General features: G+C 40.2%; 1 protein-coding gene across 1 annotated transcript in view; it reads right to left on the minus strand.

Moving 5' to 3' along the window:
* Window positions 1–2902: 2902 nt before the first annotated feature.
* usp36 (ubiquitin specific peptidase 36) overlaps window positions 2903–22814 on the minus strand; it is a 39767-nt gene continuing 19855 nt past the window's right edge. The window contains exons 13-21 of the mRNA XM_084115518.1: window positions 17915–18247; window positions 15506–15712; window positions 14960–15066; window positions 11620–12258; window positions 8329–8549; window positions 7689–7874; window positions 7226–7341; window positions 6856–6990; window positions 2903–4601 (exon numbers count right to left, since the gene is read on the minus strand). Coding sequence (XP_083971644.1) covers window positions 6859–6990; window positions 7226–7341; window positions 7689–7874; window positions 8329–8549; window positions 11620–12258; window positions 14960–15066; window positions 15506–15712; window positions 17915–18247 — 1941 coding nt within the window. The 3' untranslated portion in view covers window positions 2903–4601; window positions 6856–6858. The remainder of the gene's footprint in view (window positions 4602–6855; window positions 6991–7225; window positions 7342–7688; window positions 7875–8328; window positions 8550–11619; window positions 12259–14959; window positions 15067–15505; window positions 15713–17914; window positions 18248–22814) is intronic.

A 22814-nucleotide genomic window follows, 5' to 3' on the forward strand; every position in this document is an offset into this window, starting at 1 on the left:
CTCCATCACTCCACCTGCCCTTATGAGCCCCTCCATCACTCCAACTGTCCTAATGTGACCCTCCATCATTTCACCTGCCCTTAGTGGACCCTCCATCACTCCACCTGCCCTTATGAGACACTCCATCACTCCACCTGCCCTTATGAGTCCCTCCATCACTCCACCTGCCCTTATGAGCCCCTCCATCACTCCACCTGCCCTTACGAGACCCTCCATCACACCAACTGTCCTAATGTGACCCTCCATCATTTCACCTGCCCTTATGAGACACTCCATCACTCCACCTGCCCTTATGAGTCCCTCCATCACTCCACCTGCCCTTATGAGCCCCTCACTCCACCTGCCCTTATGAGCCCCTCCATCACTCCACCTGCCCTTATGAGCCCCTCCATCACTCCAACTGTCCTAATGTGACCCTCCATCATTTCACCTGCCCTTAGTGGACCCTCCATCACTCCACCTACCCTTATGAGCCCCTCCATCACTCCAACTGTCCTAATGTGACCCTCCATCATTTCACCTGCCCTTATGAGTCCCTCCATCACTCCACCTGCCCTTATGAGCCCCTCCATCACTCCAACTGTCCTAATGTGACCCTCCATCATTTCACCTGCCCTTAGTGGACCCTCCATCACTCCACCTGCCCTTATGAGACACTCCATCACTCCACCTGCCCTTATGAGTCCCTCCATCACTCCACCTGCCCTTATGAGCCCCTCCATCACTCCACCTGCCCTTACGAGACCCTCCATCACACCAACTGTCCTAATGTGACCCTCCATCATTTCACCTGCCCTTATGAGACACTCCATCACTCCACCTGCCCTTATGAGTCCCTCCATCACTCCACCTGCCCTTATGAGCCCCTCCATCACTCCACCTGCCCTTATGAGCCCCTCCATCACTCCAACTGTCCTAATGTGACCCTCCATCATTTCACCTGCCCTTAGTGGACCCTCCATCACTCCACCTGCCCTTATGAGCCCCTCCATCACTCCACCTCCCCTTATGTGACCCTCCATCACTCCACCTGCCCTTATGAGACCCTCCATCACTCCACCTGCTCTTACGAGACACTCCATCACTCCACCTGCCCTTATGAGTCCCTCCATCACTCCACCTGCCCTTATGAGCCCCTCCATCACTCCACCTGCCCTTATGAGCCCCTCCATCACTCCAACTGTCCTAATGTGACCCTCCATCATTTCACCTGCCCTTAGTGGACCCTCCATCACTCCACCTGCCCTTATGAGCCCCTCCATCACTCCACCTGCCCTTACGAGACCCTCCATCACTCCGCCACTCTACCGGCCCTTCCGAGCCCCTCCATCACTCCACCGGCCCTTATGAGACCCTCCATCACTCCACCTGCCCTTATGAGACCCTCCATCACTCCACCTACCCTTATGAGTCCCTCTATCACTCCACCGGCCCTTATGAGACCCTCCACCTGCCCTTATGAGACCCTCCATCACTCCACCTGCCCTTATGAGAACCCCCATCACTCCACCTGCTCTTATAAGACCCTCCATCACTCCACCTACCCTTATGAGACCCTTCATCACTCCACCTGTCCTTACGAGACCCTCCATCACTCCACCTGCCCTTACGAGCCCCTCCATCACTCCACCTGCCCTTACGAGCCCCTCCATAACTCCCCCTGCCCTTACGAGACCCTACATCACTCCCCTGCCCTTACGAGCCCCTCCATCACTCCACCTGCCCTTACGAGACCCTCCATCACTCCACCAGCCCTTACGAGCCCATCCATCACTCCCCCTGCCCTTACGAGCCCCTCCATCACTCCATCAGCCCTTATGAGACCCTACATCACTCCACCAGCCCTTATGAGACCATCCATCACTCCCCCTGCCCTTACGAGACCCTCCATCACTCCATCAGCCCTTACAAGACCCTACATCACTCCACCAGCCTTATGAGACCCTACATCACTCCACCAGCCCTTATGAGCCCATCCATCACTCCCCCTGCCCTTACAAGACCCTACATCACTCTATCAGCCCTTACGAGACCCTACATCACTCCACCAGCCCTTATGAGACCCTCCATCACTCCCACCTGCCCTTACGAGACCCTCCATCACTCCACCAGCCCTTATGAGCCCATCCATCACTCCCCCTGCCCTTACGAGACCCTCCATCACTCCATCAGCCCTTACGAGACCCTACATCACTCCATCAGCCCTTACGAGCCCCTCCATCACTCCATCAGCCCTTACGAGCCCCTCCATCACTCCATCAGCCCTTACGAGACCCTACATCCGCTGACCCCTTTAAAATATAAAAACTTAAACTCATCCCTGAATGTACTGGTTATACTAAAATCACAAAATAAATGGGCAGCAGTTTCTTCAGACCACAAAATGAGCAATTTTCACCAGTATCAAGATATTTACAGATAGATTAATTAAACCTGTCGCTCATTTCTTTTAAGCTGTTGAGCTTGTGATAACGTCAACATGGCAGATGTCCGGATCGCATTCACACTTAATGAGATCATACTATAAAGTACATACTCTTTTAGCGCTTAAGTACTTATTGAAATTTAGTACCTACTCTGTGTATGCGGTCTCGAACGCAGCCTCTGTGTTCATGGTTCCCGGAACGAATAAAGTAACTCAGGTGCTCTGTTCAGACAAGTGTGTTCATTATAAATCATTACAGTAATCTTAACACATGGTATTTTTGTAAACCATTTCAGTGTATCATTATCTGTAGATTGATATGTCCAAAGTAGGACATTAAAAAACATCATAAAAGTGCTACATGCAAACTGTAGATCATATCCAAAGTCTTCTGAAGCCATACAATAGCTTTGTATAAGAAACTTATCCCAAGTCGTGGATTGACTTAGCATTAAAGAAAACAACCCAAAAAGCAGCTTTTCACAAAAGTCACAACTTTATTGCACCAAGTATATCTATATTTATGTATTTGCAATACTGAATGACTTCTTTTCAGAAAAGGCATTAGATACAGAACCATCAATTCAAATATGACAAAGACACTGTTCTTCAGCGTCCAACCTCTTTGAAAATAACCTATCTCAAGTGAATTTCTAAGAGAATACAGACATCCTACAGAACGCATAGGGAAGTCTTTGTCTGGCTCCTGAACAAGACCTCAGAGCAGTCTTTCAAACACATATCTATTGTTTTATTAGAACTTCCCATTTACAATTCCACAGACCTTAAATACATTAGGCTTCAGTTTAGCAATGTGCATTTTAACATGTTTCAATAAGTATAATTCGCAATATGTTCTATTCATTTTTAAAAATTAAACCAAGGCAACTTTTCTAAAACCCAAGGATTTGTGAAAGGGATGGTGTTTAACAACAAGAACGACTGGAGGGGGTCACAGAGAGCACAAGGTAAGACTGTACAATGTTCTAAATAGGAAAGCGTCAACATTGGTTTACTCCTATGACAGCTCTTCAGTGGATAAGCATGTACATCATCATTTTGACCCAATGCACCGTTAACAGACGTGGAACATGACAGGGTGTTTACAGCTCACAGAGATGATGTTTGGACCAGCTTTTGGAGAGTCTTTCCCTGGACTAGAGCATCCATGGGATTGCTGTTGTTGCATAGAGAGTAGAAAAGAGGATGGGACACGCTAAATCAAAGACAAGGGGACACTCCGATAATTCAGGAATTCACCCCACCTGGCAAAACACAGTGGTTTGTGTTAAGGCCCATGTTTTTTTTTTTAGCTCACATGAATGAAATGTATTGCATTGTTGTATGCAGCACTGTGCATAAAAGACCACATCGTCTGACTGGAAATGGTGACGTTTTGGGAAATCTGAAGAGATGCTTTATAGAGACAGCGGAAATTCCCACAAGAGACTCGTTTCACTTCAAAAATGTTATTGAATAGAGTTCTGTTTGATGAAGAAAAAAAAAACACTGCAAAAGTTGGGGAGGATGGGCTAGTATTCAAGCAGGCAAGACATGAAAATATACAATCACAAGCAATAAATGTATTGCAATGTAAGACACCAGGGCCGTGTGCCTGTGGCAAACTAAAAGGCAACACAGGCAAATAACTGCCTAATAGTAACCGGCTCAAATATGAAAAAGCAAAATAACCAAGTGAGCAAAAGTTCCTTAATGGGAACAATGATGTTATTTGTTGAGTCAAGACAAATTATGCTTAAAAACATTGGAGGGAGGGGCTTAATTTTCCTGTTTCTCCTCTCGACAGAAGCCCTCAGATCACGCACCATTGGCCATTACAGCCCGAATGATCGCCAAGTCTCGCCTCGATAAAACTGGCCCTGGTGAACATCTGTTCTTATTACAATAAGAATAACTGAGACCATCAAAGGTTAACAGGGTCCCGACTCTGCAGTGTGCCACATTTGCTATGATTCGAAGATCATAATGGCACCTTTAGTGGCGTATATTTTGGATTTCAGACGGTGACTAAAGCCTCAGCCTCATCGCTTTATTTCACAGTACTGCTGCATTCTGGGTGGACTTCAGAGGAATCTGAGACAGATCCGACTGCTTCTGATCCAATAAGGCAACTGGTCTGGTCAGGGGAAACACACACGGGATCCGCATTTCAAAACTGCAGAAAGACAGTGAAAGGGCTCGTTACAAACAGATAAGAACATTCTTGTTATTCTCCAAGTTCCCACTAATGGCTATGATCAATTTATAATATATGCATACAAGTAATTCTGAAATTTTAAGTCTGCCTATTAGTAAAGACAAAGAGTTTGCTTTAAATTGGAATGGTTTAAAATCACAAGACTTAAAAAGACATGCAAATGATAAACTTTAGTTGCGATGACACACTGGCCTGAATGGACACACACAATTATGTCAAAATGGCCGTCGTGTGGAGTATTCATGTAAACGCAGCCAGTTACGTCTTAAGTGAAAGTAAACAGTTGGGTGTAAACCGGATGTGCATCAGTTTATTGGATTTGATTTGTGTGTTTGCTCTTAAAGTGACGGTAGCCTAATAAACCTGCTGCTTTGTGTCATTAATGCGACTACGCAATATTTTATTTTTTACATTTTATTATTTAATTTCTGTACTAATTCTAACTACATGTTAAAAAAACTATTGTACCTGAAAAACTTAGATTTAAAGCATAATTATATTTTAATAATTAATATTTAATTAATAATATAATTCATATTTGTGTCCTATTGGTTTGTAATTTGCTTTTTTTTTCTTATTTTTAATAACAGAAATTAGATAAAAACACACAAAATAACTATATAGTGATATATATTGTTATCGTGAAATAAAATCTCATATCGGGAAATAACATTTTGGCCGTAGAGGTCAAGACTCCTCTACTTGACGGGTGTGTTCAGTGTCATTAATGTGATTGGCCAAGTTGAGAGACCACTGTTTGAGCCATTTTTTTTTCTTTTCATCAAATAGATTGAAAATGTTTAATAGAAGTAAATCGGTAATTCTTTTTTTCTTCGATAAATGTTTAATGTAAATTTAAGTCAAATCAAACATTAAAATGTGACAAATTTCAAAGTACAGTACAGGTCAAAAGTTTGGAAACATTAAGATTTTTTTATATTTTTGAAAGAAGTCTCTAATGCTTATCAAGGCTGTGTTTATTTGATCAAAAATACAGAAAAAAACAGTAATATTGTGAAATTATTACAACTTAAAATAATAGTTTTCTATTTGAATATACTTTAAAAAATAATTTATTCCTGTGATGCAAAGTTGAATTTTCAGGATCATTACTCCAGTTTTCAGTGTCACATGATCCTTTAGAAATCATTCTAATATTCTGATTTATTATGAGTGTTGGAAACAGTTCTGCTGCCTAATATATTTGATGAATAAAAGGTTAAAAAGATCTGCATTTATTCAAGGCCGCAACCAACTCGTTCTTCAAGTACAACAGAGGCAACTAAGATTTGTAGGACACTGCCTAAGACGACATGAGAGCAACTTGATCAACAAGTATGTCTTGTACGCGCCACAACAGCGGCATGGCAAAAGAAGTCGAGGCAGAGCGTGAAAGCTATACCATCAATATATCGGCGAACTCATCAATAAGGACGTACCAACAGTAAGCGAACTACGAGAAGTTGCCAGCAATCGCAAGGAATGGACAAAATTAGTGACCGACTGTCAACCTACCTTGTTCGCAGCCGATTGATGATGATGATTTATTCAAAATAAAAAAATATTTTCTAATAATATAAATCATCTTTACTATCACTTTTTATCAATTTAACACATACTTGCTGAATAAAAGTATTGATTTATTTAAAAAAAATAAAAAAAATAAATTACTGACCCCAAATTACTGACCAGTAGTGTATATTGTTGTTACAAAAGATTTCTATTTTTAAAAAATTTGCTTCTATTTATTTTTTTATTTTTTTACTTTTTATTCAAAGTATCCTAAAAAAGTATCACAGGTTATGAAAAAATATTAAGCAGCAGAGCTGTTTCCAACTTTGATAATGAATCGTCATATTAGAATGATTTCTAAAGGATCATGTGATAGACTGGAGTAATGATCCTGAAAATTCAGCTTTGCATCACAGAAATAAATGATAATTTAAAGTATAATAAATTGAAAACCAATTATTTTAAATTGTAATAATATATCACAATATTACATTTTTTTTCTGTATTTTTGATCAAATAAATGCAGGCTTGATGAGCAGAAGAAACTTCTTTCAAAAACATTAAAAACAGTAATGTTTCCAAACTTTTGACCTGTACTGTATGATAAAAAGGATGGATAATAGTTTAATACTTTTGTAACATGGCATAGAAAAAGAGTGTTTGTTTGGACTAAGGACAAAAACAAAAACCGTCCGAGCACCTTTCAGTGGCGATAGCCCAGACTGCTCCGCCTGCCTCCCGGCGTGACCGACCACATGTTACGACGCTCTTGGATCTTCTGGAAGACGTTTCCATTCCTCCTCTTCTCCTTTTTGTATTTTTTCATTTTCTTCACCTAATCGAGAGGGAAATGAAATGACTCAGTTTATTGTGTTGTACTAGGTAATAAATAAAACACTGTGCACAGTATACATACATTTTGTTTAAAAAAAAAAACGGAAAAGAAGTAAAATATTCCACCGACTAGCAGTCTAAGATGCAACCATAGTCATTTCCAGTCAAAATGAGTTTCCTGGTGCAAGTAATGCTCAAAAATATTGAAATATTGAAGTCCAAGTTGTAGTCCTCACTTTTCCACTGTCAAACTCCCTGTCCCACTCGTCAAGGACAGTGTCGTTTTTGGCATCGCGTACATCTTCTCTGGCGTCTCTGCTGATGGCCGACGGATCTCCATCCCAACTGAGAACTGGAGGAGGAAATTATTCAAAACACTGTCAATATTTCAGGTCATGCTAAGAATTCAAGCATATGAGCAACTGAGGACTATGATCTTAATTCCTCACAAAAACTGCTTCATAAGAAAAATTGAAAAATTCAACTGCCAAGTATTTATTGTTTTTCCCATCTGAACAACGAAACAAACACACACTGTCCCATTGAAATGCATCAGAACAGAAACAGAAATTGGCCATTATCATTTGAGATATAGATAAACATGTTAAGATTCAGAAATAAATCCTAACCTCTCCAACTGTCAGGAAAGCTGAGAAGTTTTGCACACAAGGTTCGGTTGACCTCTGACCCACAACTCACCCTCAGTTCCATAGGCTTTATCTGAGGAGTTCTTGAGGAGCTCCTCGACAACATCACAGCTTTTCTTGCCATCCCAGCCAATAGGAGCGGAGCACGAGCCTTTCCTCGACACGCCCTCGGCTTCCTGAAGGCTCTGCTTGCGCTTGTAGCCGTCCTGAACCTGGCTGTCCCAAACGAACACTGCAGCTGTGACAGAAAAGCCCAGAAGGTTAACTATGAAATATGATGTCAGATATTGGTATACACCAAGAACCAAAGCCAAAGCCACATAAAAAAATGTAAGTGTGTTCTGGTGTATAGTTCATTTGAAGTCCATTACGAATGTAATTCAACCTTAAGTAAATAGTAAAGGGTGATGGATTGATGTGCAGAGGAGCAAAAGCTTGTCCTGACAAAAACTTGCATTCTTTAAATCTTTTTGCAGTGCATAAGTGTCTTTTCGTCCTTTTGGTTTTGTGGTGAAATATGACTTGGATGAATATAAGCCCATCAAGCAAAAGCTAGCTTTTAGAAGTAAAGACCTAATAAAACCAAAAGCTTGATCAATAATAAGGGAAATGTTTGTTTCCACTAATCAATACCATCTAAAACACTAAAACCCCTCATGTCTATGATTTTACGGCAGCAAGTGTATTTATACCTGTATTGGGTTTACTAGGTTTCTGTGTATCCGTATTTCCCATCTGACTAGGAGACTCGTCTCCATTGGTCTCTCGAAGCTCCCTGTGAAGTTCTTCTTCATTCCTCGGCTTCTCCTCCTCTTCTCTGAAGTCTTTTAGTTTCCTCTTTTTCTTCTTCTTCCTGGTCTCTTCTAGGTCCTTTGTCTTTGAGTTTGTACCACCGACCTCTTTTACAACAGCACTGGATGAAAAGAAGAAGCCATTTACCAGGTTAAATGAAGGTAGATGTACTGTACTTAAATGATATGCACATTCAAAGAGATACGATATTAAACAGGAATTTAGAAACCATTGTAATTCTTTAAATAATGGCACGGACTTAAACTACAAAATAACTTATACTATAAAAGTTTAAAATGCCTTTTAGTTGGGTGCAAAGTTGTAGCAAAATTTGTGTAAAGCCCATTAAGTTTTGATAAATACAGCCAATCAAATAGCGTTTAAAATGTCCTCCATTGACACAAGCAGTCAAAACATGCACATCAGAAAGTTTCATCTTTGTCCAATGTCTGTGCTACTTCACTTCAGAAGTTATAAATGAGAGTGATGAAATGTGTTTGTATTAGGGGTGTAACAATACCCTCCTCATGTCATGATTCAATACATATCACGATACTGAACTCACAATACGATATTATTGTGATACTCCAAGACATTTGGTATAAGGTTAACGAAAAATTAACTGTTGATTACATTGGGGGTTCATAAATGAATAGGCTTGGACTTGATGCTGGAAACCCAAAGCACAGGACAATAGAGACACTAGAATAAAAATATTCATGATTTTGAAGCTGAAAAACAGAATTATTTTAGACGAAAATGCTTGCGCTCTGTCAGTGACTAGATATATTTAAAATAACAACTTTTTACTGGTAACATAAGACATTTGGCATTATCAGATAATAATCCCCACAAATAATCCCCCATTGCATTATTATACATTATATATATACAGTGCTATGCATAAGTTTAGACACCCATGCTAAAGTTGACTAAAAAGAGGAATAAAAAAATCATCTTTTGGAAATTGAACTTAATGCCTTAATTTAAAAAATTAGGAAAAATCCAACCTTTTAGGACACCAATTTTCTTTGTGAATGAATAATGTATCGTAAATAAATAAATGTTCTTCCTTAAAATACAGGGTGCATAAGTTTGGACACCCCTATGTTAAATTCCCATAGAGGCAGGCAGATTTTTATTTTTAAAGGCCAGTTACTTCATGGATCCAGGATACTATGCATCCTGATAAAGTTCCCTTGGCCTTTGGAATTAAAATAGCCCCACATCATCACATAGCATTCACCATACCTAGAGATTGGCATGGGGTACTTTCCATAAGATCATCTCTCAATGCAAATCAAACCAGCTATTAGGCTAACTGAAATAAACCCATGCCAATCTCTAGGTATATATATATATATATATATATATATATATATATATATATATATATATATATATATATATATAGATATATATATATATATATAGATATATAGATATAGATATATATATAGAGAGAGAGAGAGAGAGAGAGCGAGAGAGAGAGAGAGAGAGAGAGAGAGAGAGAGAGAGAGAGAGAGAGAGAGAGAGAGTAGTTTAATGTACACGGAACAAAATTATAAATGCAAAACTTTTGTTTTTGCCCCCATTTTTCATGAGCTGAACTCAAAGATCTAAGACTTTTTCTGTGTACACATAAGGCCTATTTCTCTCAAATATTGTTCACTAATCTGTATAAGTGAGCACTTCTCCTTTGCCAAGATAATCCATCCACCTCACAGCAGTGGCATATCAATTATTATTGCACAGGTGTGCATTTGCCCACTCAAGTCGGTTACGATGACGAACTGCAGTCAGGTCGAGACCCCGATGAGGACCACAAGCATGCAGATAAGCTTCCCTGAGATGGTTTCTGACAGGTTGTGCAGAAATTCTTTGGTTATGCAAAACGATTGTTGCAGCAGCTGTCCAGGTGGCTGGTCTCAGACGATCTTGGAGGTGAAGATGCTGTATGTGGAGGTCCTGGGCTGGTGTGGTTACACGTGGTCTGCGGTTGTGAGGCCGGTTGGACGTACTGCCAAATTCTCTGAAACGCCTTTGGAGACGGCTTATGGTAGAGAAATGAACATTCAATTCACAGGCAACAGCTCTGGTGGACATTCTTGCAGTCAGCATGCCTATTGCACGCTCCCTCAAAACTTGCGACACGTGTGGCATTGTGCTGTGTGATAAAACTGCACATTTTAGAGTGGCCTTTTATTGTGGCCAGCCTAAGGCACACCTGTGCAATAATCATGCTGTCTAACCAGCATCTTGATATGCCACACCTGTGAGGTGAATGGATCATCTCGGCAAAGGAGAAGTGCTCACTAAGACACAGATTTAGACAGATTTGTGAACAATATTTGAGAGAAATAGGCCTTTTGTGTACATAGAAAAAATCTTAGATCTTTGAGGTCAGCTCATAAAAAATGGGGGCAAAAACAAAAGTGTTGCGTTTCTAATTTTGTTCAGTATAGTACTGACGCTAAAAATTTTTTAGTGTCTCTAGATTTTTTTTTTTCCCCTACAAACTGCATGCACAGAACATGCTGATCAAGAATATTTGGGTATTCTGTTTTTCCCAAAACCATCATTCTAACGTACATTCACAAACAGCATCGCAAACTTGTGTGGTATGACAGCACTCGATCTGTGGTTAGAAGCTGTGGTTTCTTGTTTTCATGACATGTGGACTTAATAAATCCTTATCTTGAGCAAAATAAGCAAGCTGACATTCAGTACAATCTGTATCTTTTATTTAGAATACATACTAATGTAATTTACGTCTTTTTGTTTGTCAAGAGATTTAAAGTGTTGTTTTTGAAGAGTGCGCATGTGCAAAAGTGCTCTGGTACGTAAGAACAAGCCTATGATTGAATCTGGAAATAAAGCAAAATAACTGAGAAAAATGAGAAAAAGTCCTCAGATGCCATGTCCGTAATTTATAGTGAAACATCTAGCGTTAATTCAATCTCAAACAGATTCATTAAAATAAGTAATTACTCCTACAGCTGCGTGACCTTATTAACCAGCGTGGTTGAACGACCACTTTGCAAAAATACGGTTTCAGGAAACAGTTGTAACTAGCTAGTTGATTTCTTCAACGATGCATCATACTATGGCAGTAAAGCAGCGAGTTACGCTGTTGTACAGGAAACACACCCCTGAACAGCTGTGGTTAAACTTTTCAATAACCAGCTTACCACTTTGAGACTGTGACTCCATTGCTGAGCTCTTCCAGCGGCTCCAGAAGTTTGTGTTTCTTCTTCTTCTTCTTCGGGACGGGGTCAAGCGGAGGCACTGACTGAGGTTCGGTCTGACAATTCTCCGCTGCTTTAGACGACTTGATCTCATTTCCCTTGGCTTCTGAGGTGATGCTCCAAGTTTCTCCGAGACACCAGTCCTCATCTTGATGGGGCTCGAGATGAGACGGCACACACTCCCTCCGGACCTCAAGACCATCTTCCTCCAGCTCTCGTTTCCTCTTCTTCTTTTTCCTCTTCTTCTGCCTGTGTTCAGTACTTGGCTTTGGTTCTTCTGGGGGTGAGGCTTTAGGGGCGTCCTGCTCTACTTCCGAATGTCGTCGTTTCAGTTTCTTTTTCTTCTTTTTTAGCGTGGGACTGGCGAGCTCCTGGGGGAGTCCTGTGGATGAGGCAGACAGGATCATCTCGCTCTGGATTGGTTTGTGTGTACGGGCCGGCTGGGGCTGAACGCCATTGGTCTGTGTGTAGAGAGCATGAGCGGGCGGCTTCAGAGTGGAGGAGGGCTGTTTAAGGGGACTTGAATCTTTAGGGAGGCGAGTTGAAGGTGGAGACTGCAGGTTGAGCGAATGAGTTGAAAATCTGGAGCAAAGGACAGAAACACTTTAATTGTTAAACTTTGAGATGACAGATGTACTTCGTTTTTTATTTTACTATCGACTTGTTAATGTTACGAATAAGTGTATAACTCCTTTTAAAAGGTATACATGTGAATTAAACGTGGCACAATGGCCTTCATCATCACAGTATGCTAATGCCTATCTAGCGCAAGGGGATTTCATCAATATGCTGATGGAGGACTGTTGGGACACTCCAGGCACAGGATTGTTCTGTCTTCACAGGACATATGCTTTCAACCACATACTGTTTATTTACTAGTGTGTTCTAATATGTAATTATGCCATGTTTGGTCTCATCCGACAGCTTATAAACTGAACGTGGTGAACTTAATAGAGATTTTAAAGTATCCTATTCTATTCTAGGTACTATTGCTTAAACACACATTGAGGAGAATATGTTAATGTTCTTCTCCCCCTCTTGATCTCCACCCATTTTGCCTCATCTTTTGGTTTCCTGTCGGTAGGTTTTGGTGTTGGTATTCCACTCATGTTTAACAATGCTTTGCTCAGGGTATAAGGAGGAAAGGTAACTGTTGATCTAGGAGAAAGGCTTTAACCCCTGCCACTCCCGCACACTGGTGCGTAACCTCATACTGAGAAAGGTTTTTACGGCCTTGTCTGCACAACAGTGCATTATTTGTTACAACTAAGTTCTCTATACAGTATGTTGTTCCATTCTACTGTCTGTATATTTAAACATGTGACTTAATTTAAAGGCTTTGTCTGCTTTAAAGGCTTTGAGAATCTTTCCTTTTATCACTGATGATGTTTAAAGCTTAAGTGATTATAACTTTCATTATCTAAACGTTCAGGTTAAATCCTACGTTTTCCTATCAGTTCTAAGAAAGACCTTTGCATTTAAAGAATAAGAGGTCAAAGAATAACAACAACTTTCTGAGTCAGATTAATTGTATTGGAGTCAGATAAATATTTGAATTATACACGTCATTATTGGTTCAAAATAGCAGCGTAAGCTTCCAGCCTTACAAGCAGGGCTTGGCATTGACAAATGTCACAATTTTATTAGATTTCGATTTAATGATTAATTGGAACGTATCAGGTACACTACAGGTTATTTTAATGTCAACTAATGCTGTAAACTATACAGGGAACCCACGCTGGTACATTACTAGAATATTTCAGTAAAAATGTACTGATTTGTATAGGCTACTTATATTTAAATTGCACAACTTTTTTTTATAATAATGTTCTAATAACTTTTTAATGACAATAATGTTTCTAATTGTTATTTGAAATGCAAACATTTAAATGGTGGCTGTCAAAAAAACATGACGAATATATTCAAACATGAATTAAACACTGAAAAATAGGCTAAATAAAAATACAATGAATATGCAATATAGTTGTCAAAATGCTCGTCTCTAGAGTTTATTTTTCTAGCTAAATACCAAGTTTTTGGACACTGATTGTCTCTTCTGAGATGTAATGATTTAAGTTGTATTATATCTTTTAACACCTGATGTTCATTCATGTTTATTTCATATGCCGCCTCTCCCCATGGGCAACTCCAGAGTGGTGAAGAGTCCATCCTCTCTCTCTGTGTGGTTCCAGAGCCCAAGCCGTGCGTGGAGGTGATCCTGACTATCTCTAGTCGGTACCTTTCAACCTCACGCACAATCTCAGGCTCCTTCCCCGCCAGCGAGGTGATTTCCGTGCGTTTCCGTGTCCAGGGATCAAGTTGTCGAGGCCCCCGCCTTTGAATGCCACCAGATCCACTTTGCACCGGCCAACTCCAGGGTGGGGCCCGGCTGCGTCATGCAGAGCGACATCGCGGTCCTTGTTTTTAATTCAGTCATAAAGGGTTTATGAACCGCTATTAGTCTGACCCGTCACCTAGGACCTGTTTGCCTTGGGAGACCCTACTAGGGGCATATAGCCCCGGACAACTTAGCTCCTAGGATCGTTCGGGTACTCAAACACCTCCACCACGGTATGGTGGCAGTTCAAGGAGGGGCAAATTCTGTCAATGTCCGAGCGGTGTTCTGTTATTGGACTTCAGTGCTAGTTACAGCTTGTCCACAACGAACACCATATTCAAGCATAAGGGTGTCCATCAGGGCACATGGCACCAGGACACCCTATACCTGAGGTCAATGACCGACTTTGTGGTCGTCTCATCCGAACTCTGGCCGTATGTCTTGGACACTCGGGTGAAGAGAGGGGCTAGAAGAACGGGTGAAGAATTACGCCTGCTGGACTCATGGTACGGCAGCAAAGTTTCTTGATTATTACGCAGGAATGAGAGTATAGTTCCTAGCCATATCAGCCTAGAAAATCACAACTTTTCATTTTCCGTCGGTCTTAGTACACAATGTTACTACAGAAGAGTCAAGTTTTAAATAGGAAAAATATCGAAACTATTTGGTCATTTTTTTGAGAGAGATGCTAATGGTCATGTCCGATTCAATGATCTATGCTAAGCTATGCTAAAAGTGGTACCGCCAGACCCGGAGAACGGCTGAATGGATTGGAAAACGGTAAAACTCAACTGTTTAACTGTTTGTAAAATGAGCCTATTTCCAAAAAAAGTGGAGTATCCCTTTAATCAAACTAATTCCGTAACTTTTGCAAACCACATCAAACCAATTACAAGTGGAAAAAAATCTGCTCTAAGCTCTACATAACAGGGAGAGAGTGTGTACCTGTGGTGCGGGTGAGTTGAGGCCTGGCTGAGAAGGTCACTGGACAGATGAAGAGATGAAGGGGGCGGAGCCTCAGTGCTGCTGCTCGGGCTCTGCCGGGGACTGGCCTGCAGTTATTGACATAAATAAAAACTTTGTGGTCTAAAAAAAATATAAAATAAAAAAACATAGCCATGAAACGTGACAATGACAAAGGGACCCATATGGGGGAAGAAATCATCAAAATCAAACCAAAAAAGAAGGAAATAAAAAAACAGTAGGAAGGGGGAAGGGAAAAGAAAGTGTAGCAGAGAAGAATTAGAAATTGTTAGAAATAAAAAAAACAAAATAAATTTTTAAAAGGACAGCAGTGCAGACTGCGAACCGACAAAACAGACATGAGCTGAGAAGTAAACGCATTATTATTACAGATTATTGGCCGTTATGAGCAAGGTCTTTCAACATCTGTTCGATTACGAGGAATGAAGTGGACAAACATGGGAAGGCAAACAAACAAGCAGTCTTGAGCGCCACCGGCAGATGAAACGAGGGTGGATTGAGACTGACCTTCTTGGCGGACAGGGCGAGTCGTTTGGCGGGCGGGGGGGACATGGTGCTGACGGCCTCTGACGTGACATTGGTCAGAGCCTGGGGTTTGAGCTTCAGCACCTTCTGCTCCTCTGAGTTCACACGCTCTGTGCTCTTAGCCGGAGACGACAGGGCGTTCACACCAGACGAGCCGCCAACAGGCGCGCTCCTCGTGCCAATAGACTCCTGAGAGAGAGAGAGAACACACACCACAGGTGAGAGGAACATCAAACTGCGCTCATAATGTGAATATTCAATGAATATGTCGTGTTGACTAAACGAGGGGAAACATCTTCAGACCTGAAGTTGGTATGCAGTGGAAAACGTGACTTCTGTTTACACTAGTATACTAGGGCTGCACGATATATATATATAAAAAATAAAACCGATATCACGATATGGCTTAGTGCAATTGTCAAACCGCTCAGGCTGTGATTTGATTAAACATGCGATAGCACTGGTTTCAGAGTGAAGCGTGGCATTTACACACCTGATAGCATGAGCTGCATGCATGTAAATGAACACGGTGCTGAGCTTCACTCTGAAATATCTTTATTTGCCAGCAACCCGTCAAAATGAGTTACTGTTTGAAAACGAAGGAATTAAGACATATATATTTAGTACTTATGATTGTTTCTCGATTTTTATTTTGCAGTACTATTACAACATATTTCTTTTAATTTTGCTTAATATTTTTATTTTATATAATAAATCACAAAACCATAATTATTATTCTATAGTCAGAGTGAATTGGTAAAAAACAGTGGAAAACACCCCATTTTTCAACACTAGCAAAAATGTGATGTAGGATTTACTTTAAAAATGTACTCAATTACAAAGAAATGGCAAATAACTAGGGGTGTAAATCGGAGCCTACATGACGATTCGATACGATACCGATTTCTTAAGCCAACGATTCGATTATTTTCGATACTTCAGAATTCCCCGCGATACGATTCGATTCGATTCAATACTAGATTTTTACATGATATCTATTAAGTTTCAAATAAATCAACAAAAATAATAAATAATTTGCCTTTTATTGAGAATACACAATACAATTGCACGCACAAAGAAATTGTTTTTCCACCTAAACGAATAAGACAAGTGTTGTTCATTATGTCGCCTTGTTGAGGTAAATTGTAGTTTTCCTTGCTTTACCCCGGTCTTAAAAGTAAAAAAGATGACTGTGAAAAATAGTAGAATTAAATTAAATACATTTATGGTGAGATTACTACAATTTATTTAATTAAACGCATTTATGGTGAAATTACTACATTTTCATGTCAATCTGTGTTCATTTTGACCACGAAACATGCGCTGTCACTTTAATTCAGCGTTTGCAGCACAGCAGAAATAGACTCGGTGCGGAAACGATCTCTGCACTGCTGTATACGCACCGCAACTGGAACGGATAAACGGACCGCATCCGCGTGCAGTGTGAAAGCTCTGACCTGTTAACATGGGTACTGAAAAAAATACGCACCGCATACACACTGCAAACGGAGTATGTGTGAAACGGGCGCAATCAGACAAACGGCAACTCTTACCCACTGCTCCATCTGTTTTCCTGAAGCCAAAATACATCCACCACACCCATGACTTGACGCCGACTGGAGTGTGTAACATTTCACTGTCATTGCCAGCTCGCTCTGACGGATCCATCGCTCTTGAAAGTCAGACTCAACAATGTGTGTGAACATAGATTGTGAAACGTAAGTAACGCGTGTGAAGCAGTGTGAAGTAGAAGACAATAATGAGGTTAGCGCCACCCGCAGCTTAGTAGGTTGTACGCATACGTCGGAGCAGATAAACACATTAATCGATACTCTTGCGGACACATCGATGCATCGAATCGTCGGCTGTATAATCGATGCATCGATACGAATCGATTAATATTTACACCCCTACAAATAACGCATTGAAATAAAATGAAATTAAGTTGAAATACTGAAATATTTTTTTATTTTTGTAAAATGTTCTCCAAAAATCTTTATTTACAATTTCAATTATTTTTTTTTTTATTAGCATGAAGCTTTTCCTAAATCGTTCAGCCCTCAAATAAGTTTGCCATTAAAAAGTCTTCTGGGTAAAAAGTATTTTTTCGACTTTTTTATTATTATTTTTATTTTCTATGCAGATGCAACAATCACCCCACTCACTGTAGAATGATTAACTCTTTCCAAATACAGCTGCTATTCAAGTCATCTGGTGAAACTTCCTGTATGTTTTAAATGATCACACACAAAAAAAAACATTCACAATGTCAGTTCTCTCCAATATCGTGCAGCCCATGTCATCACAACGAAACTCTTGCAGGACAGTCAGTTCACCTTGCTGGACTAACTCCACCACTAAACCGGCACACACAGGTCGACGGGGACTTACTTTCGACTCCGAGGTGTCTGCCGAGGAGCTGTCAGACAGGGATTTGAGTGAGGTAGATGATGGCAGGCCTCGGCCCTCGCTGTTGGGTTTGGGGAGGCCGTTGGATGGAGCAGGGGTGCTGCTGCGGGACTGAGGCTGAGGTATGGGCTTCTTCACTTTCTTAAAGGACTCCTCGATCAGTGTGGGTCCACTGGACAGCTTGGGCAGGGCGTGAGACGTGCCCGTACCATTAGACATCTTCGGCGATTGTATCCCTGAACAGTTCCTGGCGACTGGAACACCAAGACCTCCATCCACAGACTGGATCTTTCTCAGCTGAGCGGGATCAAGCTTCTGGAGGAGGAAAAATACGATTTTTTTTTTAATGTGATGTTAGCATGTTGCTGTGCAGATGCAATGCTTCTCAAACAGTGGTTCCCAACCCTGGTCCTGATGGACGCCCAGTAGAGTTGTCAAAAAGTACTAAAATTTAAAAATGTGACGATACCAGCATTTTCAGCGCTTTTAAACGGATTCTTAAATGCCTCTGATTGGCCATTGTGTTCACGCGCTCAACATATAGGTCTGTGATTGGTCTGTATTTATCCCTGGCCAGGTTAAACATACTTTAATGTTGTGGGCCAATTTTTCTGCTGGAGGTCCTGGACATCTTGTTCAGATACATGGCATCATGGATTATATCATTTATTTATGCGTTTTATATGACTCAATTGTGGAAACACTTAATTTTGCCAGTAGGCATTTTTATAAACCTCAGCGAAAGGCATATAGCATCAAGCCTGGTTGGAACGAACATGTAGCAGAACTTCATGCCAAAGCTCGGTGTGCATTTAAAGACTGGATAGAGTCCGGTAGAGATAGACAGGGCCCTTTATTTGAAGAGAAGAAACGGGCAAATGCAAATTTTAAATATGCACTAAGATTTATAAAAAAGAATGAGAACTCGATGAGGTCTGACTCTTTGGCATGTAAGATGCATAACAGAAGTTATAATGACTTTTGGAAAGAGGTTAGAGCCATGAACAGTATTAAAATACCTTTACCCTCAAATATTGAGGGTGTCAGTGGCTCTGATGTAATTTGCAAGATGTGGCGGCAACATTATCATGAGCTGTTTAACTGTATTGGGAGGAATACTTTTGAGGTGGAAAATATTGACAATGATGAAAATGTGGTTATTAATTCAGAAGAGGTACAATCTGCAGTATTGGGATTAGATGACAAAGCGTGTGGGACCGATAAAAACTTGTTCCTCTGTTTGCCATTTGTATGACAGGTTTCTTAATTCATGGGACTCTGCCTGAATCTATTTTGCCTGTTTTATTAGTGCCCGTCATTAAAGACAAAACTGGCAAAATAAACAGCATGGACAATTATAGACCTATAGCCCTAGCTAGCATTGTATCCAAAGTGTTGGAGAGAATTCTTCTTAACAGGTTGGAACAGTATATTCTCACGACTGACAACCAATTTGGCTTTAAATGTCAACACAGATACAGATATGTGTATATTGAGGTGTATATGAAATTTTAGATCATTATAATAGCCAGAATTCCACAACTTTTGTGTGTTTTATAGATGCCTCGAAGGCATTTGATCGTGTAAACCATGAAAAATTGTTTCTTAAATTGCAACATAGAGGAATACCAAAAGTAATTATAAGAATTCTAGTCTTTTGGTACTCACACCAGTCTATGCAGGTGAAATGGGGGATTCTGTATCAGAACCATTTACTGTTGGTACTGTCGACTTGTCACAACAATTAAATAAATGTAATACAGGATGTATGATAGGCAATACTCTCACTAATCACCTTATGTATGCAGATGATTTGGTAATCATTTGCCCATATAGTGCTGGGTTACAACAACTGTTGAAGGTTTGCTCTCAGTACGGTGCAGATTTTGATATCAAATATAATGCAAGTAAGAGCAATATCATGATTGTTAGAAGTAAAGAAGACAGGAAATTAGTATTCCCTGATTTCTCTTTATCTGGTACTGCCCTTAAAGTGTGTGATGAGATTAAATATCTTGGCCATCATATTGTAAATGATCTATCGGATGATAAGTACATCAATAGACAGTGTTGCAAGATATATGCTCAGGCTAATGTGCTTGCACGTAAATTTGGCATGTGTTCTGCTTATGTTAAGGTAGCTTTATTCAAAGCATTCTGTACACCAGTTTATACTGCCCACTTGTGGCGGTCTTACAGCAAAAAGAACATGCAGAGACTGAATGTAGCGTATAATGATGGTATGAGACTGCTTCTAAAACAACCAAGATGGTGTAGTGCTAGTCAAATGTTTGTTAATGTTGGTGTACCTACCTGTTCTGCCTTAATAAGAAATCTTATTTTTCGATACATGTGTAGAATGTCTGCCTGCGGCACCAACCTCTCTCCTCCTCTTTTCCTGGCGGTGCGGCTAATTCAGTTTGATACTAGCTCCGATTGACCTGAGAAACGTTTTACGTGCGAATATTGCAGCAGTTATTATATGTGTCCCGAATTTATGTCGACTGAACCAGCGATACCAATCATTCGTGAATGAATCATTATTTTGGTTCGATTCTAAACGCGCTTGCATAACGGTGTAAAACTATTCGGATTCATTCGGACCGCTCCGTCACTGAATCATCTGAAGCGGTTTCTCGTTCAGTACAGTATAACAACAAATAGCGCTGTTTACAGTTGTTTCAACACGGCCCAGCACGGAGCTGCGTTTACTCCCGGACACTATATTAAACAGCGTTGCGAAAACCAGTGGGAAGCGTTTTAGTTCGACAGAAACCTCTGTTACAAACCACAAATCACTCGATGATTTATCTAGTATTAAATCGGATGAAACAGCCTCAACATTCAACAAGACTGATGAGGAAAGCAGGAGAAACATTGTGGCATGAACGGAATTAGAAAGACTTTAAATCCTCTAATCACCCTTACAAACATTTACCATGAATTTACTGTAGTAATTTACCATGGTTGGGCAGAAATGTGCAATAGGCCTATTTATATTGAATACTATGTAGTAATAAATAAATATAGTAAATATATACTATAATATTATATAGTATAATAGTAAATATAGTGATTTATATTGCATTAGTTTTGGGTAGAGGAATATATAATTAAAGTCCATGTTGCAGGTTAACCACCACTGTTGATTAATGGGTACATAAATCACTCAAGATATGTATATCATTTTTAAAATGTCATAAAAATGGTCTTAAAGACCAGTTTTTTACGTTTTTGGTATTAACGTTTTTTTTTTACGCAATTCGGTGATGTGGAGGAAAGGTAGCCTCAGCCTAGCATTATGGTGCGTTCAAGTCATCTCGTATAGATCGTATTTACGAGTTAAACGCACTTGAACGCCGCCACAATGTCATAAATACTTAATTAAATGCATGGTCCGAGGAGAATGAGTGGAGAGTTGGTGAAGTGGCCTGGTGAGTTCATTTAGCAACGCAGAAATGAGCACTGGAGCTATTCTACCATAGACTGTAAAAAATAGTCTACGAGCAACAGTGCACTAACGGCACTTTTTTTTTTTTACTGTCATTGAATAGCACCGAGTGAAAAATCAACGTTTTCTTTATATCTAGTAGAAGTGATCATGACGTTAGTTCAGATAAGTACCGCTAACCTTTGTCATAGTGATGTAGACGTAGTACTGGTAAACTTTGTCTTTGTCATCTACTGTAGAAATAGAAGGCATCATGCTAGATATATGGGCGTTTCTTAGCGTTTATCTCTTCCTCTGGTGAAAATGTTGTTGCAAACGTAGCCGCCGCGTGTCTGTCGATGTGTTTGGCAGGTGCTTGTGTGGGCGCCGGCGGTGCCGTCCCATGGAAACTGCGTTAGAAAGCTTGTGCTGTGTAGGGAAGTGAGTGCGTTTTGGTCGCTGGTCGAGGAGCTCACCCAGTGACCAGATGTGACGTGCCTCACTCAGCATCCAGAGTTTTTACACTCAGCACAAACACAGTAGTTCACCATTGACAATCTACCTACTATATATTTCTATATATTTATCTATCTAGCTGCTAGCTATCTATGCTAACGTTATGCTATCTGGCTGTCTGCCTATCTCTCTCTATACTAGCCTATCTATCTATCTATATCTGTCTGTCTATCTATGTCTATGTCTTTATCTATTTATCTATAATCTGCGCTATCTGAATACTCTCGTCTCGTCTACTAAGTTACTCGTCTCTCTAGTCACTCTCAATGCTCTCAAGGCGGGCTAGCCGGGCTTTATTAAATTCTCTCCCCAACGTGACGTAATGCAATGCATTGTGGTGGAAAGGAGAATTGCAAGCCGCTGTAAGATAGTACCTACTTTTTCGTATGATATTCCGTTTTGTGATACCCAACAACATAAAATACAATGGATAACAGTTTAAATGTTTATTACCAACAAGTAAATTGCACAAATTCGTTGAAAAATTAACCCTGCAACACGGCCTTTAATGCTTGTTATGAAATGATGTCAGTTTCTTTGTAAAGGTGCGTATAGTTTTTAACTTGTGTTTAGGCATTTTTTATACATTGGGAGTGAGTAGCCTGTGGTTAACAAGTCTCACTGTCAGAATATTTTCATTTAAGCATAACAAATATAAATAAAATTATTATTATTTCTCACCAACAGCTATAAGTTTGTATAAATAATTTATTTGTTCCAAGGAAAATAGTTGTACACAGCTGTAAATTATCAAGTTTTTTATTTATTATGGTTTTATATATTTGCATAAGCTACTGTTGGGAACCACATTTCCAAGTAAATACCATACTTTTTTAGGGTTACTTTAACTTATTTATTGAAACTGTTATGTTTCAATAAATAAGATAAACCCCCAAACCAACCCACCGGCCCACCTCAACTTTTTGATTTGATAAT

This window comes from Abramis brama, assembly GCF_963993115.1.
Source record: "Abramis brama genome assembly, chromosome: 1".
NCBI lineage: Eukaryota > Metazoa > Chordata > Actinopteri > Cypriniformes > Leuciscidae > Abramis > Abramis brama.